The following is a 17,485-nucleotide window of genomic DNA, read 5'->3' as shown; positions in this document are numbered from 1 at the left end:
TTGTTGGACTCCACTACAGCCTGCCCTGGTAGCACTACAACCAGCACAAAATGAGCTTACCCAAAGGCCCAAATGGGCTGGAAAACAATGCTTCTTATCGTTACAGCACCTTTCCTTTCTTCAGTCTTATGTTCTTTTAGCAATTAATTGCTTGTGTGTGTGTGTGTGTGTTTTTAAAACTGCAGGTCCATTTATCAGTGTGGTGCTCTCAAAGCTGGAAAACATGTTGGAGAACTCCTTGCATGTCAACTTGCTGCTCATTGGCATTGTCACTCATCTGGCAAGTTACCCACAGCCCCTCCTTCGTTCCTTTCTGCTCAATACCAACATGGTGTTCCAGCCTAGTGTGCGGTCATTGTACCAGGTACTTCATGATTGTCTGACAGAAGTCCTAATATGGTTGAAGATATAATTTGTTGTTAAACATTCTCGGTATATAGTGCCATCATTATGCATGAATGCTAGAATGACAGAATGACATAAGCAACAGCAAGGTCCTTGCTCCAAGGAGTTTATAGTCGTCCTTCTGAGAGGAAAAGGGAATAAGGAATGAATGCAAGCAAATGTGGTTGGGTTTTAGCGTCAGTTTGTTCTACACTTTATATCCCTGCGTATTTGCAGCTTAGGGACGCAAGTAGCGCTGTGGGTTAAACCACAGAGCCTAGGACTTGCTGATCAGAAGGTCGGTGGTTCAAATCCCCGTGACAGGGTGAGCTCCCGTTGCTCGGTCCCAGCTCCTGCCCACCTAGCAGTTCGAAAGCACGTCAAAGTGCAAGTAGATAAATGGTACCGCTCCGGCGGGAAGGTAAATGGCGTTTCCGTGCGCTGCTCTGGTTCACCAGAAGTGGCTTAGTCCTGCTGGCCACATAACCCAGAAGCTGTAAGCCGGCTCCCTCGGCCAATAAAGTGAGCTGAGCGTCGCAACCCCAGAGTCATCCGCGACTGGACCTAATGGTCAGGGGTCCCTTTACCTTTATTTGCAGCTTAACTCTAATTGGGCCTCACTCCACAAGGCTGCAATGAGAAATCTAGAGATCTCCCTTGTGAATTTCCATTGTTTCTAATCACATTTCAATAGAATAAGACTCCCTGTGCCACCCCCTCCTTTAAAAACAAAGAATTGCAAAATACTTTACCCTGATCTTTTTCTTTAGTTGCCACTGAATGGTGCCTTAAAGTTGATGCGTTAATAATGCTGTTGGGCAGAGCTTGGCACCACAGCTGCCTTTAATGTGATTTTGAGACCAAAGGACACAGTAAACAGATGATTTGGGACACAACTCAAATGACAATATAAAGATTTATTGCTGCTATTGTTTTGGCAGGTGCTGGCATCTGTGAAAAACAAAATTGAGCAGTTTGCTTCCATTGAAAAGGACTTCCCTGGACTACTCATAGAAGCCCAGCAATACCTGCTTTTACGGGTGGACGTGTCAGATATTCCTCTGGAGTCATTGACTAAAGGCAAGTAACTACTATTCTTAAAAGCATAAAATTATTTTTTAAAAAACATGTATTACTACCTATTACTTATTTTTAACAATGTTCACTATGCTTATGTTCCAATGAAAGCATGTTTTGGGTTTGCTTTAACTATGTGGTAGTCTTAATATATTGGGATTAAATACAATATATTAGTTTAGATACAGGAGGTTGGAATATTTTGTGTGTTTGCTTCACACTGGGTGTATGGGTCACTCCACACTGGGCCCTGGGGTGGCTGAGCTGAGCCCTTCAGGAAGATCTATGGTACAGTATCAAAGGTGTCTGCAGAACTATCCTATAATGAGAGACCTGGGTAAGGACATACATAAAGGCTGTGGTTGCTCTCTTGTAGAAGCAGGGTGAAGCAACAATCTTGCCTTGTCTGCAAGAGCAAAATCTAGATACCCTGCTAAGTTTATAGGAACAGAAGAATTTGCCTAATTAGGGCAGACTTACTTTCATATATAGCTTAGTATTGTCTACTCTGGCAGCAGCTCCCCAGGATCTGGGACAGATGTATTCCTCATCCCCTGCTATCTTATCCTTTTAACTGGTGATGCCATTGATTACACTCGGAATCTCCTGCACAGAAAGCCTGCGCTGTACATTGGAGATGTGTTCTCTTCCCCTTCCTCAGCTCCTCCTCCTCCAAGCAGCTGTGGGCAATTTACCTGGTTGTCTTGGTTTATCCTCATTACAAGGCACCAAGGTAGGGTAGGTTGAGATAGATAACTTGCCCAGGTTGACCCAGTTATCTTTATGACAACGGACCGCACTCCCTTAAAATATCTCTGTAAGGGCACAGCTGCTATTCACTATAACTTCTGACTCCTGAAGGGAGTAACCATGTTTTCTTCTTTTCAGGACTAGCAGAAGGGTAACTGGTAATATGTGTGTGAGTTGTTTTATTTTTAGAATGACCATGTGATGGGGAGTGTGGTTGCAAACATTCATTTAGGAATCCTAGTAGGGGGGGAAAAAACCTCTGCAGTTTATGCATTGTCGTGAGAGATGAGCATGTCCAACATTTCATGAATGTGCTCTCTCAAGTGGAGTTGACCATGTTAAAAATAAGTCCTTCCATAACTCCCTGGGGATGAGGGGAGGAGTTGTTTGGTCTTATCATGCGGAACAGCTTCCCCATCTGCAGCTGCCTCCTGAATATATTACCACCAGTTCTCATGCGCTAGCCAGTCAACTTTTATTACTGCGACCGAAGCACAAGCAGGGTCATGCGTAGTAAAGTGTATTACCTGTGACTGAGAAAGGTATGCACATTTTCTGTTATTCTCTCTCCAGACCTTCTTGCAGAGAATTCCCAGGTTGCCTACTTACAACCATGCAGTCTTGGAGATTTTTTTTTTTGCACAAAAGCTGTTTAAAAGGAAACTTGGGAGATAAAACTATCCATGTGCACTAGAGGTCACTTCCTTTAAACAGCTCTTGTACCAAATCTCCAAACTGCTTCTTAAATTTGGGACTTTGAGTTCCTTGTCACCCAGTTATTAGTGTGCTGAATGAGTAGCTCTATTTGTCGTACTAGGATTTGGATGTCACCTGTCAAGGTAGAGCTGTTGCCACAGAGATATCAGATTTTCCTAACTAACATAAACCCATAGGCTTCAGGGGGTCTGTACTAAGAATGACAAAGTCTGGAAACAAGCCATGCTGATTGAAAGAAAAGCCTGTGCTTATTTGTTTGAGGGGGTCAGCAAACTATTCAAATAGGGACGGTGAGGTCCCTTGCAAAAGTACTGCAGAGCAGCAGCCAGCAGTTATGGGATAAGAAGCGATATCTGTTTATGGATTGTTAAGCAAAGGGTAGGAATCAACAGAAAGTTCTCAAAGTGAAGGGAAGTAAACAGCAGAGGCTCCTCAAGAATTGTTGGAACTGGTGCAATTTTACTTATTCACAAAGATGCATAGTCAGAGGTGATGATGACAGTCACAGTTTCTTGCCTACCCCAAATTAATCAGGATGGTGACATCCCAAGCAGTGTTTGAAGAGCTCTCTATAAAGAATGTCCTTGTGTTGGAGGTCTTTTTAATTGAGATGAAAGATGACCAAGAGGAAGCAAGTCACAGGTTTACAAAACTATGAAAAATGTGGGGAAAGGGTATCTCTCCTCTTCCTACACCTCACTGATGATGTCTGCTTAGTTATAGGTTGATGATAAACAAATCAAAGCACTACTTCACACAGCATTCAGTGACCATCACAAGCTGATGTGGTATAATGACCACCAACAGATGTGGTGGTTGATTGCTCTTAGACCAATGCATAGATAATAGGTTTGGCAGCCATGCCTAAATGGAACCTCTGTCTTCAGAGACAATATACCTCTGTTTCCTGAATCATCTGGAAGTAATGTGGATGTTCCGTAGACTGAAGTTGGTCTGTGTTCTGCTTTCATAATTAAATTCCTGCCCCTTCCCCCCAGCCCTGGTTCTTATCTTGCTAGAATCACTGTATCAGAGCACTGTTCTTATGGGTATAAATTTTCATTAGAAGCTATGTTCAGGGGGTAATGGGGAAATGTGCAGAATCTGATGAGCACAGTAACCATAGTGACTAATTGCTTACCAATAGTATGTGTAAAGAAGTCACTTATTTTGGGGAGTAAAATCCTTGCCTTTCTGCTTGATTTAATTTGAAGCATTTCAGTAGTGCTGTGGGAAGCAGCAGAGGCCAATGTCTCCTCCCCCTCCCTTTGAGGGTTCATCTTAATGTAGCTCCATTTATAATTGACATACTGACATCTTCTAATATACTATGGAGCTTGCAAGATCATTGCCTGCTTCTTAATGTATTATTATCCTATCATGGGTGTGTGCAGTAAATAAGATGCTTAGTAGAGGTCATAGGATTTGGGAAGCTGTTTCAGATAACTACTACAGAAAAGCTTGCTGTTGTGAGGCACTGTAGCTTGAGCTATGGATTTTGGGTTTGAAACCCAACCTCCAATGACTGGGATCAACAGTTGCTTAGGTTCCTGCCTATGGCTTCCATTATGGCTGGCTCCTAGGTTATATCATAAACTGCATTTGAATCAGGCCTAGGTTTCAAAATGAGACTTCATGGGGGCATGAGGAATGCTTTTAAAGGGGAAAAACAAGCCTCAAACTCCCTTGAGGCCATAGAATTATATTTATGTTTCCTTTGGATCCTGGCTCCCATTTTAGGTCTTCCCTTAGGGCTCACTATGAGATATTTTCCTATCGTATTCTTAACGTGACTTCATCTATCCAAAACACTTATTCATGCTGTGTGAACAAGTCCCAATATTCAGTGAATATTATTATAGTTTGCTTCATATTATTTAGTTCTTCATCTCTCTCTCTCTCTCTCTCTCTCTCACACACACACACACACACACACGCGCGCGCACACACACACACCAGCACCTTTATTATTTAAAAAATTGGATTGATCGTTTGCAAAGATGTTGCACATTTTTTTCATAAATCTGAACACAGGCTACAGTCACTGCCTGCCCCTCCCCCCACAACATGCACAACCATATTAAGGCTTATAGAATAAACAAATGCCTGGATAGCTGCAAGTTTGGCGCTTAGTCAAGCTCATAATGTCAGCAATCAAATTGCAGTGCCTGCAGCCAGTTGTCCATCAACTTGTATCATTATGTCAATTAGGGAATATAAGGTAGAAATGGCCTGTGGTAATGGTATATACAAGACTATTTGAACTGTGCCTAGGTTATGGGGGAATGCTCAGATCCAATTTTACCAATAAAATGAACACTTTTCTTCCTCGAGCTGTAAAGTAAATGTGGTTTGTATATGTATATGGGGAATTTTTTTGGCACCACCTTACATTTTGAATACCGACGGATTTATATTCAGCCTTAATGACGATGATTTTGTTTAAGATTAGAGCATACAGAAAACATGTGCATGTAGGAAATGTATTTACTGGAGACTAGAAAGCTATATTGTAAGGTGTAAAGGTAAAGGACCCCTGGACAGTTAAGTCCAGTCAAGGTTGACTATGAGGTGTGGCGCTCATCTTGCTTCAGGCCGAAGAAGCCACCGCTTGTCCACAGACAGCCTTCCGGCCTCGGTCCTGTATACCTGAAGGAGCGTCTCCACCCCTATCGTCCAGCCCCGACACTGAGGTCCAGCACCGAGGGCCTTCTAGCGGTTCCCTTGCTGTGAGAAGTGAGGTTGCAGGGAACCAGGCAAAGGGCCTTCTCAGTAGTGGCGCATGCCCTATGGAACCCCTCCCAGCAGGTGTCATGGCAATATTTTCCTTTTAACAGACAACTGAAGGTGGCCCTGTTTAGGGAAGTTTTTAATATTTGATGCTGTATTGTTTTTAATATTCGGTTGAAGCCGCCCAGGTTGGCTGGGGAAACTCAGCCAGATGGGGGGGGTATAAAATAATATATTATATTATATTATATTATATTATATTATTTATTATATTATTATTCCGGGTCATGTGGCCAGCCTGACTAAACTGCTTCTGGCACAACAGAACACCGTGACATGTGCCAGAGCACACAAAAACGCGGTAAAGCCAGAATTCAGAGCCTACCAGTCCTGGTTCTCTATTGGAATGAGAATACTTACGACTGAACTTCCTAGGGTGGTTATGTGGCTGAAAGAAAATGAGAATTGTAAAGCACCTGGCAGATTTTGAAAGTGCTATAGGAATTATTTAAAACTGATTCTGGGCTAGAGTTCCATGTACTAAACTTGGGTTGCAATTGTCTTTATCACTTTTGCACCAAAACAAATTTGTTTTTCTCTTTCTCCTTTTCAGACAATGCACAGCACAACCATGCTTTGGGGAAAGGCAGAAACGTTTCTGAGGCTTCCCAGGTCATCCTGCAACCTTTCTTTGGAAGCAAGGCAAAGAAAGGAACGGCTCTTCCCAGTGCCCCCCTGCACATCCGGAATGCCATCCTGGCTGCTGCCCTCTTCCCAGAGTTTCTCAAGGAGTTGGCTGCTCTTGCACAGGAACACTCCATACTCTGTTACAAAGTATTTGGTGACTTTGAGAATTTTTATTAGGTTTAAGACTTTTTTTTTAAAAAAAGGATGTTTTAATTTTTAAAAAAACACAGAGATCTACTTATAAAGGAAAATTCTACTTTATGTTCCTGGTAATACTTGATTGGGAGAAACTGTTACACCTTTATGTTGGGCCTTATTTCCTACTGTGCAGCATAGACACTTGATGTATTAATGGAACGATTTCTTATTTTACCATATTCCTACCCTTCAACTTCCTTACCTCGAGATCCCTTCTTTTAAACTCTGCTATAGACACTTTTGGTTAAAAAGGCACAATTGTGTAACCAGCTGAAAGGTGATATGCTTTTGTGGGTTGTTGTTTTTTTCTATCTAGGAAAGTTGGTTGCTTCCTAAGAGTGCTTACCAGGATGAGCATGTCAAATCTGATAAGCCTTTTATGCAAATAACGTTTTAGGTATCTATTTGCCAGGGGAGGGTCACAATTCCTTCCCTACTCTCAGCATTGTGAGTGGCTGGAGTTGTGAATCCAAATGGATTCAACAAATATAAGCCTGCGACTTGCTAGAAGCAGGTGCTGTGCTGAATACATACCATATTGCCTTACACTGTGGACAAGTCTGACACTCTCAGCTGTTGATTCCTTTGAAGTTTAAATGAAATGAGTAAATGGATGTTGAGTGCAGACTGTATGGAATTCCCTCCTCCCCCCCTGGTCATTTCTCAGCATTCTTTGAAAATGCTAGATCTCTACCTAAACTAAATGCTCAAGCCTTAAATTTTAGTAATATTTGCACACAATGAAATGTTTCTATGCAAACCGTAGCCTTTTTTGGTAGACCATATTTGTACACTTTTATTGATAAGCTGAACACAAATACTCCAGTTATTGTTTGAGTAGTGTTAAAAGGTTACCTTCATCTGGGAGTTGTTACTATCTATTTTTTAAGTACTATTTTTTTAAACAAAATTGAAAAAAATAGCCTGCCTTTATAAGCTGTGTTTTTTTTTCTTTTTAGCTTAAAATGTTATTTTGATTCAAGGAAAGCTTTGTGGTATTGTAAAACACTAGCTGTTTATTTATGATGTATGTTGACTTGTCCTAACATTGCACTTTTGAAGGATGGCAGAAATGTTTTGCTCCCTAGTAGCAGAGAAGAGGATGTTATTTGGGACAGATACACTAGAACCTGTTGCAGCTGCTGTCCAATAGCTTAAGAACATTTTCTTTTGTGAGTAATGAGACTCATTAGAACGGGTCCAAACATGATGAATTGCTGCATTACAGCTGCATTTCAGTTTGTGCTAGTAAGAGTAATTGTTCCTCCAGTGCTGAAGTTGGCTTTGTGTTAATAGTGGCTCTGTGCTTGAAAGCCTTCATTTTCTTTTACAGTAGGTGAATATGACAAACTGCTCCAAAACCAATGAAAACAGTATCTGAAGACAAGACTTTGCTCCTCTTTGTAAATTCCACATTGAGGTACTAACAGTAGCAGTTGGGGTTTGCATGTTCTATGCTAGAACATGGCACCTGAGCAAATGGGAATTTCACAGACATCTTTCGGGAGGGTTGCCTAAAATGGTGTGTATATTTGTTTAGAAGTGCAATAATGGCAAGAGAGGGATTTCAGTGTCCCCATTTCTTGCTCCACTGGTCTACTGTGACTGGGTCCATTTGCTTAGTCTCCTCTCCCACCATCATCCATGGGCGGATTTAGAATCCTGCAGGCCATAGAAATCAAAGAGGAGAGAGCTTCTTCCTTTAGCTTCTCAAAGCATTGCAAGCTGTAAAAATCTTACGCAGGGAAGGATCTGCCAGTCCTGTTACTTGGCCCGTTCCCCATGTCTGGTGACATCTTCATAAAAAATAAAATGAGCTCATAATTCTAGTCCTGCTACCTTCTCTGTGGGAAGCGATCCATCCTTTTGATTGACTGATTAATTGTGTATGTGTTAACTGTAGCATAATTTTTAAAATTGCTCTGAAAAGACATTGTATTTTCATGCTCTTATTTAAAGTTAAGATAGGTGAGGTTTTTTAAATAACGTGGGTGTGTTAATCACATAAAATGTGATTATATTTGCTGCATTTGAAAATCAGACATTTAAAACGTTGGACATTTGAAAACCAGCAAGGCTACCATAGTATGGACTATGTAGTAGTTTCATGGAATTTTGACAGCTTGTTGCTGAAAGGGAGCAATCATGTGCACACAACCTCGCAATGTTTAGGCTTGGTTCAAGGGTTAACAGAGCATTTAATAGTGGTATAGAAAAGTATAACAGATTACTTTGTTAGAAACTATTCACCTTCTGTTTGAATCATGATTACAGCAGGAAGGGCAGATTCCACTTGTTGGTCAGTCAGTGAAATGTAGGCCCAGGATATGGCATCTTATATTAATCGGGGAAGGGCCATAGTTCAGTGGCGGAACATGTGCTTTCCACGAAAAAGGTCTCAGCATCAATCCCTGGCATCTCCAGGTAAGACTGGGAAAGATTCCTGTCTTAAACTCTGCTATTAAGTCAAGTTGCCCTCAAGCCATTCACCAATCTTCTGAGCTGCATTCAGTGGAGATACTTTGTGCCTCTCTTATTAAGCCACTTTTAACATTTGTGAAGTTAGGTTCTTGCTGAGAGTAGAGAGGGGATATTTTGTCTCTGTGGATTTTAATAAAATTTAAAAATATGAATTGGAGAATTACTATACACAGACTTTACAGTGACTTTTTGGAGGGTTAGTAATAGAAAACCACAGAATGATATACACAAATAAGTAAAAAAGACAGCTACAAATTGCTGATAAGCTTGATGATCCTTGACACATAGGAGTACAAAATACAAAGACTTTGCTATTTTGGCTTGTTTCATGTCAAAAGGCACCCAAATCTTTTTTTAAAAAAACAACAACCACCCCTCCAAACATCTCTGAAATTGAGTGCTGCAGTCTTCTGGTGTAATTATCCAAGCCATGATTATAGCACTAATTCAAGCTGTAGTGTTGTAATTATTCCTATATAAATGCCATCTCAGGGAAAGTGAAAATTGCATCTTGCTTAATGTGGCTTTGGATTGCTTTGCATAAGTAAGCTATTTGGAATAATTTAGTGATGGGTACTAGCCCAAAAAGGCATTTAGAAAGCAAGCTAGCCCTAAAATACTTCTGCAGCGGGAATAGTTAACAGCTTTCCTTAAGTCAGCTCAAATTAAGCATTTTGCTGATTTGACTAACATTCTACTAGGGTTTGTTGTGCATCTGTTAAAGTAACTGGATCTTTGTGGCCATTGATTTAGCACTCACATTAGGCCTCTCTGTTCAGGCTTGGCTTTAAAAAAACAACACCACTTTTGGTTTTAAGTAGAATATATTCCATTGCCCTGTCTCTACAGTTCTCTCTATGCGAGTACATTCTTCTCACAATTGACAGCTCATGCCACCGTCACGTTATCTGTCGTTAAGGTGCCACAGCTACTCTAATTAGTTGGACTATGTGAAAACTGACTTTTTTAAACAGTGACAAATTCTACTCCTTGCAGAATACAGGAATGTTAACTCAAAGATGCTGTATGCAGAGAAACTAATTTTTTTTAATCATTCTTTGATTTTCCAACAGCATTTTGGGTGCTTTTTAATCAAACATAGATTTACCAAGCTAAATGTTGTCCAATCACAAAATTAATAGCAGATTTGATTTTTTTCCACACCCAAAAACATATTTTTAAGACCCCCTCACTGAAGAAATTTGCAAAAATTAAGTTTCATCCCCTAAAATGACACACCCTACTGCTTCTCAGCAATCTTACAATATTAAAGGAGAAAAAAAATTAAGTCTCTAATGTGCTTCCTGCATTTGCACCAAGATTAGTGTGTGGCATACTATGGCCTAGCTGCTGCTACAACGTAATTTTTTATATACTTATAATATTCTTTACACACCTTATCTCCTTATTTGTAGAAAATGAGGAGGACTGTACTCTCAATTTTTGTGGGTTTCATTTGTGTGTTTTCTTCCAGCTTATTTATTTGCAGCACAAAAAGACTTTAATACAATGAATCTGAATTCAGTTGTCTTTAGTTTCTCTATTCTAAGCACTTTAAAGACATTTCCCTACATCACAAACCAACTTATGAATATACTGCTCCTCAACCTGCTGCTACATCAACTACTGTTCTCTAGAGCAGGCTTCCTCAACCTTGGGCCTCCAGATGTTTTTGGCCTACAACTCCCATGATCCCTAGCTAGCAGGACCAGTGGCCAGGAATGATGGGAACTGTAGTCTCAAAACATTTGGAGGCCCAAGGTTGAGGAAGCCTGCTCTAGAGTCTCCCTGTTGCATAGGTTCAAACATATTTGGATGTATCCTTTCAGATCTCTGCATCCCACTCTCCAATTAATGATTTCAACAAAACAAAATACATTCTCAACACCACCTATGGTCCATGCCTATTCCTGACAAGAGGTCATGCAAAATATAGTAGGTTGTTTACAGACTTTTAGGGTAAGGCTGAAGTTATCACAAGACAGCTATATGTTTTCTTCTCTTTGCCTCTTCATTACAATGCAAATTATAGCATTTCACCCCAGTTGCAATTCCTATGTCATCTTTCAAGGGCAGCCTTGCATCCAACATATTACTGTGGCAAGCTCTCATGCCTCTAAAAGGGGACAGAGCTTACACAGCTAAGAAAATGTATTCCTGGATACTCACACTTTGTCCAGGAGAACTGTCAGGCTCCAAACCTGTTCACCTTTAAAAACAAACAGGACAGTGATCAAGATTGGTGGGATTACTCCTTCTTGTCTTGACTCAATGTCAGTTTTTCATCCACTTGCTGCTGCTTCCAGAATAAAAGGACAATTTGTGGATACCTAGTTAATAAAATGTAGAGCTGGATGCTTCTAATTCATTGATAAAAAGTTAAAGTTACCCCGACCGTTAGTTGCGGACGACTCTGGGGTTGTGCGCTCATCTCGCTCTATAGGCCGAGCGAGCCAGTGTTTGTCCAGCAGACAGCTTCCGGGGCATGTGGCCAGCATGACTAAGCCGCTTCTGGTGAACCAGAGCAGTGCACAGAAATGCCGTTTACCTTCCCGCTAGAGCAGTATTTATCTACTTGCACTTTGGCATGCCTTTGAACTGCTAGGTGGGCAGGAACTGGGACCGAACAACGGGAGCTCACCCCATTGCGGGGATTTGAACCGCCAACCTTCTGATCGGCAAGCCCTAGGCTTTGTGGTTTAGACCACAGCGTCACCCGCGTCCCTCTAATTCATTAATACCATACTTAAATTTGGATTGATTTTCTCCAGAAACTATGCAACGTTAAACTGCAATGTCAATAAACCAGAGCCTTTCAGAACACTTCAGGTCAGTTTCTTATAGTACTGAAGCAGTCTTTCTACTAACTTACTGTTGACTTAGGTGAGATAGAAAAGATACAAGCCATTAGAGTCTTGTCTAGAGTCCCCTAGCTATAATTTAATCTATGATATTAGAGCTGCAGAGAGTACCAACTCAATCATCAGTGAGATAGTATCTTTGTTAATTTCAGAAGCAGATTACCCATTAAGTTCACTAATACCACCTTCACAGTAATGAGTCCCACAGCTAGGCCACAATTTGCAGGGGAAGAAGCATGTTTGCTCAGCTATCGCTTTAAGTAGCTTTTCTAAAAAGGGGAGGCTGAATATTAGTCTTTAACTAAGAATAATACAGCCAATTATACACACCTGTATCCCCTGTCTCCTTTCTAGGGAAGTTAGCTGCATGTTTAGTTATACAGGAATAAGTGCTACAAATTATTATTACTTTTATTACTGATGGAAAAGCAGCATCCTTCTGAAGAACCCATTTATGATAGAGGATTGTTTCCCTCAAGAATTAATGCTGTTAAATGACCTTTGCTAAAATCCACTTCTGCTAGACTTGACAAGGCATAATGTATGCACATCATGCAGGCACATCATGCCTATGCTAACTTTCCAGACCCCCAAATATACTCTTGGAATAGTAGATTTTTACAACTGCAAAAAAGTGGTTCTTTCCAAAGCTCCTACTACCGTGGACACTGTATTTACAATGTGGCGTCTATGGCAGTTAAGCACATAGTATCCTTGTAATAAGGACAGTAACCTCTACAAGATTTAGTAACACCATTGGGAACCAGGGTGATGGTACAAGATTGGAACTAGCTCAAGGTACAATAACTCCCTGGAACTTGTAAAACAGCATTCCAAGCAAGCACTTCCTCTACACAAAGTTGATGGCCAGCACTCTCATGTTCTGGTCAAACACCAAACAAGAAAAACAACGAAGCGGCATGTTTAATTCTTAGCTTTTTAAAAAACCTGGTTGCTTGTTAACTACCACAGATTTTGACAGACAAAAAGAGGCTTATGAATCTTACTGGTTGCTTTTGGTAGAAGAGTTGATGCCAAAGTTCAATTTCAATCTTAATAACTTGTTTCAAATTATTCTTATATAGCCAAAGCACCTATTGCCAGAGTTGTATTGAAAATGGTAATTCAAACACTAAAATCTGGCAAATCTATCCACCCATGATTTATTGAATGCATAGCATTGTTACATTTTGATACTATGCATAATATTCCTAATTCATTGCTACTTTCATATAGGAATATTCATTCAGATAGTTCATAGATACCTGAAAAGAGCTTCTGCCTAGGATGATCTGAAGAAGTGTGCATGCACACGAAAGCTCATACCAAGAACTAACTTAGTTGGTCTTTAAGGTGCTACTGGAAGGAATTTTTTTATTTTGCCTAGGATGGAGATACTGTACATATCTAGATGTACATCTGAATCACCTACCCAACACAGAAGCCTGCTAGTATACATAGGGCACACTGGGTGATGGTTTCCATCAGTTTCATTCAAAACAGTACAAAATACCTACAGGGACAGACAGGTATTCTATAGAACAGAATAGTACCTAGTTTTTATTAAAAAATAAGACACAAAAGGCTTGGTATTTAACTTGGTAAGTGTTATGGTTTCTCTAATTTTGACACTGTGATGGCTTATTATAACCAGCCAGTATGGTGTAGACACAGCATGAAAATGGCTATATAATAGGTAAAAGGTAAATGACCCCTGGGCAGTTAAGTCCAGTCAAAGGCGACTTTGGGGTGCGGGCTATATAAGACAACAAAGAGGAGTCTGGTATTACGAGTCAAATGAGGTTTTATATCACCTATGATCGTCGCCATAAATGACCACTCCACTGTGCTTTTCCCCCCATACATTTGATCTGGAATTTAATTGCCACTATCTTTGTTTTGAGCGTGTTGTTTTATAACCCCTGTTACAACTACTGTATGGACCTATATACCTGCAACTGAGGAAAACACATCATGCGTCTAGCAAAGAATGCAGCTGAATTTAGTCTATGAAAGCTTATGCCGTAACATTTGTTAGTCTTTTTAAGGTGCCACAAGACTTTGTTTTTTTGCTGCACATGAACCCCTCTGGAAATTGTATAAACCACACACTGTTAATTAAAATGTAATGTGAACCAAGAGACATTAAAACACAAAGCTTTCTTTGCAGAAGTGTCTTCTACAATTTCCATTCTCATTACTTTGGGTTCCCACTTTGGCAGAAATTGATGGATTATAAACTCATGTCCACTGTCAGGTCATCACCATCACAACTAATGCTTCTACCTTAAGGCAGTGACCAGACTGGGCTGAAATCTGAGGACAACGGTGAAATGGTGAATGGTTGCACATTGCCCCTATAACTTGTATTTGGTGTTCTTACTTTTTGGAAGCATTGGTCTGTTGGATCTCATCTTTCATGTGTGTTTACTCACTTAAGCTTACATCTCAGCTGAACCAATATAGAACAAAAGGCAACTGCAATAGGCACTATGGGCCACCTGCTATTACAAAAATATATAATTCCAAACCATAAGCAACACCTGTTGCTTATAATACTTGACTTCATGGAGCCATGCAGCTCTGTGATACAAATGCAGCCTTTGACAACCCACTTTTTAAAAAAGTGTTGAAGGTGGTTTAATTATCCCCAGCAAAAATAAGTCCATTTAAATGTTACTTTTTTAGTGCTGATAAATAGTTATTCTTATGTACAAATGTTACAATCTTCATTACTCTAGTGTCTTGAAATGCCAGGCTGTTTCCTTTAGATATTGGGGGAAAACTACAGTCTCTGAAATTTGTTTGAAGAGCATCATTTTGGCTTCAAAAGCAAAACAATTTTACTCTAGGTTGAAGCCTAGAGTAAGGGGTTATTTAGAAGGACTTAGCTTAAAATTCCAGAAACGGGCAGCTGAGCTGCTTGACAGTTATCCCTCCCCACCCAAATATATAGAACTGTGATCATTCTAAACACAAGAGATTGGCAATTTCCCCCCCTTTTTAATAAGGTTCTTTGTTTTGTTTATTTTCTAAATCAGAAGAACTGACTACCTCATTCTATAGTTGTTTGTGGAACTACAGGCAGCCCTGTTTAGGGAAGTTTTTAATGTTTGATCGTTTTATTCTGTTTAATACTCTGTTGGGAGCCACCCAGAGTGGCTGGGGAAACCCAGCCAGATGGGTGGGGTATAAATTTTTTATCATCATTATTATTATTATTATTGAAAATTACATTAGAATGAAAAGAGTTCTTCCTCAGAAAGGGCATAGTTTATTACAGTCAAAAATACCCCCCCCCCCCCACAATAAAACAAAGTTTGATGACATGTCTGGTCTGCTTAATGAAACATCAATACTGAAATAATACCTTTAATATATTATTTACATTCCCTTACTCCTATAACAAAAGGCTTGCTTTTGAACAACTGTCCATACAAGCAATTGTGGGTTTTAAGTCTCTTGAGTACTTTACAAACTTAGGAATGCTCTGCTTTGATTATTCACCCAGAAAATACCTTAAGAAGTATTTAAGCTACTTCTGAAAAATATTACTAATAAATTAGAAGAAAGAGTTCATTATATGTTACAAAACCAGAAGCTTTCATACAGAAAACTTGCACATTATACCATTTGAATTCTTTCTTTGCATACCTTATGTTCCAGTTTGACAGCCACTTAAGAGCAGGGGTCAGCAACCTTTTTCAGCCATGGGCTGTCCCTCAGACCTTGTGGGGGGCCGGACTTTATTTTGAGGAAAAAAAAAGAACAAATTCCTATGCCCCACAAATAACCCAGAGATGCATTTTAAATAAAAGGACACAATTCTATTCATGTCAAAACACGCTGATCCCTGAACCGTCGGTGGGCTGGATTGAGAAGGCGATTGGGCCGCATCCAGCCCATGGGCCTTAGGTTGCCTACCTCTGCTTAAGGGGATGATGGCCTGAGTAAAGCTGAAAAACTACAGAAAGTGGCTGCAGTTAACTTGATACAGTAAGCAAGAAGTGAATGAAGTCAGTACAATGGCTTGATTGTGAAAGATAGAAGTATCAAGTAATTACCACTCTGATAACAGCAGCGAATATCAGATATGGAATTTTCACCGCAGGCTCCTATGATAGCAGCTTCTCTAGTATTTGTTTCACCAGGACAGGGTCTGAGCGTCCTCTTGTTGTTCTTTGAACCTGTCCAATAAGCTTATTCAGTGCTTTTTTGTTGCCCTTCTTTATGTCTGCCACCTTGAAAGAAAAATTACAAAACAAAACTCAATTTTGAGCAACATCAAACTAAAGCAAAAACACACTGAAGAGACTTGCTGCTAAATCCTGGTCTTCACGACCGGAAAAACCAGCGCAAACCTTGAGAACTGGCAGGTTATTTTCTGTTCTTGATGTGACATCATAAAACGTGACAGTTTAGCAACCCAGAAGCTTAGAATGATTTTATTTCATTATCGTAATATTAAATAGTACAATCCTTGTGCCCTTTCTCACGTTTCTATAGAGCAAACTTAAGGTCTACCAGGATTTAAAGATTCTACATTTGCAAAGCAAGGTTGTTGTGCAGCACAAAATGGCAAGCTAAGCTGGACTTTCTTTTTTTGCTAACAGCAAGCTTGGTGTAGAGAGCATGCATTGTGAAATTAGATTGTTGCCCCAATCAGTCTTCACCACTAATGAGGTGAAGGAACATTACAGCACTCTACAGCAGGCTTGTAATGGAGTCGGTTACAAGAGGCAGTGCATAACTTTCTGTTAGTTGGGCAAACAAGTTATCTCACCAGTACAGCAGATATTTCTCCATCAACTTTTTTTTTTTTTAGATATATACATGGTGTTTTTCAAGAGCAATAAGTGATTTCACAGATATAAAAATATACATTAACCCATGTATGTTGTTTGTTTGTTTCTGAATTCTGAAACAAGTTCCTGCTCAGCAGGAAAACTGGTGGTGGGGGGAGTGAACTGGCTTGCTTGAGCACCTAGCAATTTAACAGTATCCCAGAAGGAGGTATGATTGGCTCGAACTCTGAACTGGAGCACTGCTATTCAGGCAGATATGGGGGACTTTTGGCTCTTCAGATGATGTTCGCCTGACCATTGGCTGTGCTGACTGGAGCTGATAGGAATTGGAATCCATCATCCTCTGGAGGACCACATGTTCCGTAGGCCTGAACTAGAGTGTCGGGATGTGCTTTTACCATTTTACTACAGGCCCCACCCGTTTGAAAGGAAGCTCTCAGCACTAAAAGAGCAGCAATGAAAGTCTTGGAAAGAATAAAGCAGGTCTGTAGAACCTGCTACTGTTTATGTCAACCACAGCCCACCAGCCATGTACTCTGATCCGCCAAAAGAAATCACAGCCTTTCCTAGTCTTGTAAGCGAAGACAAGAGTCCTATAAACCCACTAGCATTTGGCTTGGTGGGTCATATGAATCCCACTTCTGCATCAGAGCAATGGTTCCTTTAGTCCAGCGGTTCTCAACCTGTGGGTCCCCAGATGTTGTTGGACTACAACTCCCATTGTCCCTGAGCTCTGGCCTTGCTAGCTAGGGGTGATGGGAGTTGTAGTTCAACAACATCTGGGGACCCACAGGT

The 17,485-nt window shown here is 40.4% G+C and overlaps 2 protein-coding genes across 6 annotated transcripts in view; one reads left to right on the top strand and one right to left on the bottom strand.

Moving 5' to 3' along the window:
- FHIP1A (FHF complex subunit HOOK interacting protein 1A) overlaps positions 1-9,826 on the top strand; it is an 84,505-nt gene extending 74,679 nt beyond the window's left edge. Inside the window, exons 10-12 of the mRNA XM_081208356.1 lie at positions 186-364; positions 1,326-1,464; positions 6,272-9,826. Of these exons, the coding sequence (XP_081064482.1) occupies positions 186-364; positions 1,326-1,464; positions 6,272-6,522 (569 nt within the window). The 3' untranslated portion in view covers positions 6,523-9,826. The remainder of the gene's footprint in view (positions 1-185; positions 365-1,325; positions 1,465-6,271) is intronic.
- Positions 1-17,485, bottom strand: part of GATB (glutamyl-tRNA amidotransferase subunit B) — a 59,019-nt gene that overhangs the window by 3,163 nt on the left and 38,371 nt on the right. The window contains exons 13-15 of one of the 5 annotated variants that reach the window (XR_014011658.1): positions 15,950-16,126; positions 11,194-11,233; positions 8,711-9,144 (exon numbers count right to left, since the gene is read on the bottom strand). Coding sequence is in view for 1 of the 5 variants with exons in the window: in XM_081208423.1 (XP_081064549.1) it covers positions 16,001-16,126 (126 nt within the window). In the remaining 4 variants the exon portion in view is untranslated. Of the gene's footprint in view, positions 1-8,710; positions 9,145-9,388; positions 11,234-15,241; positions 16,127-17,485 lie in introns of those variants that run through there. The other 4 variants (XR_014011656.1, XR_014011659.1, XR_014011657.1 and 1 more) reach the window with 4 other exon arrangements.

The sequence above is a fragment of the Podarcis bocagei genome (assembly GCF_964188305.1).
Source record: "Podarcis bocagei genome assembly, chromosome: 9".
NCBI lineage: Eukaryota > Metazoa > Chordata > Lepidosauria > Squamata > Lacertidae > Podarcis > Podarcis bocagei.
This window is presented reverse-complemented; position numbering and strand designations above follow the sequence as displayed.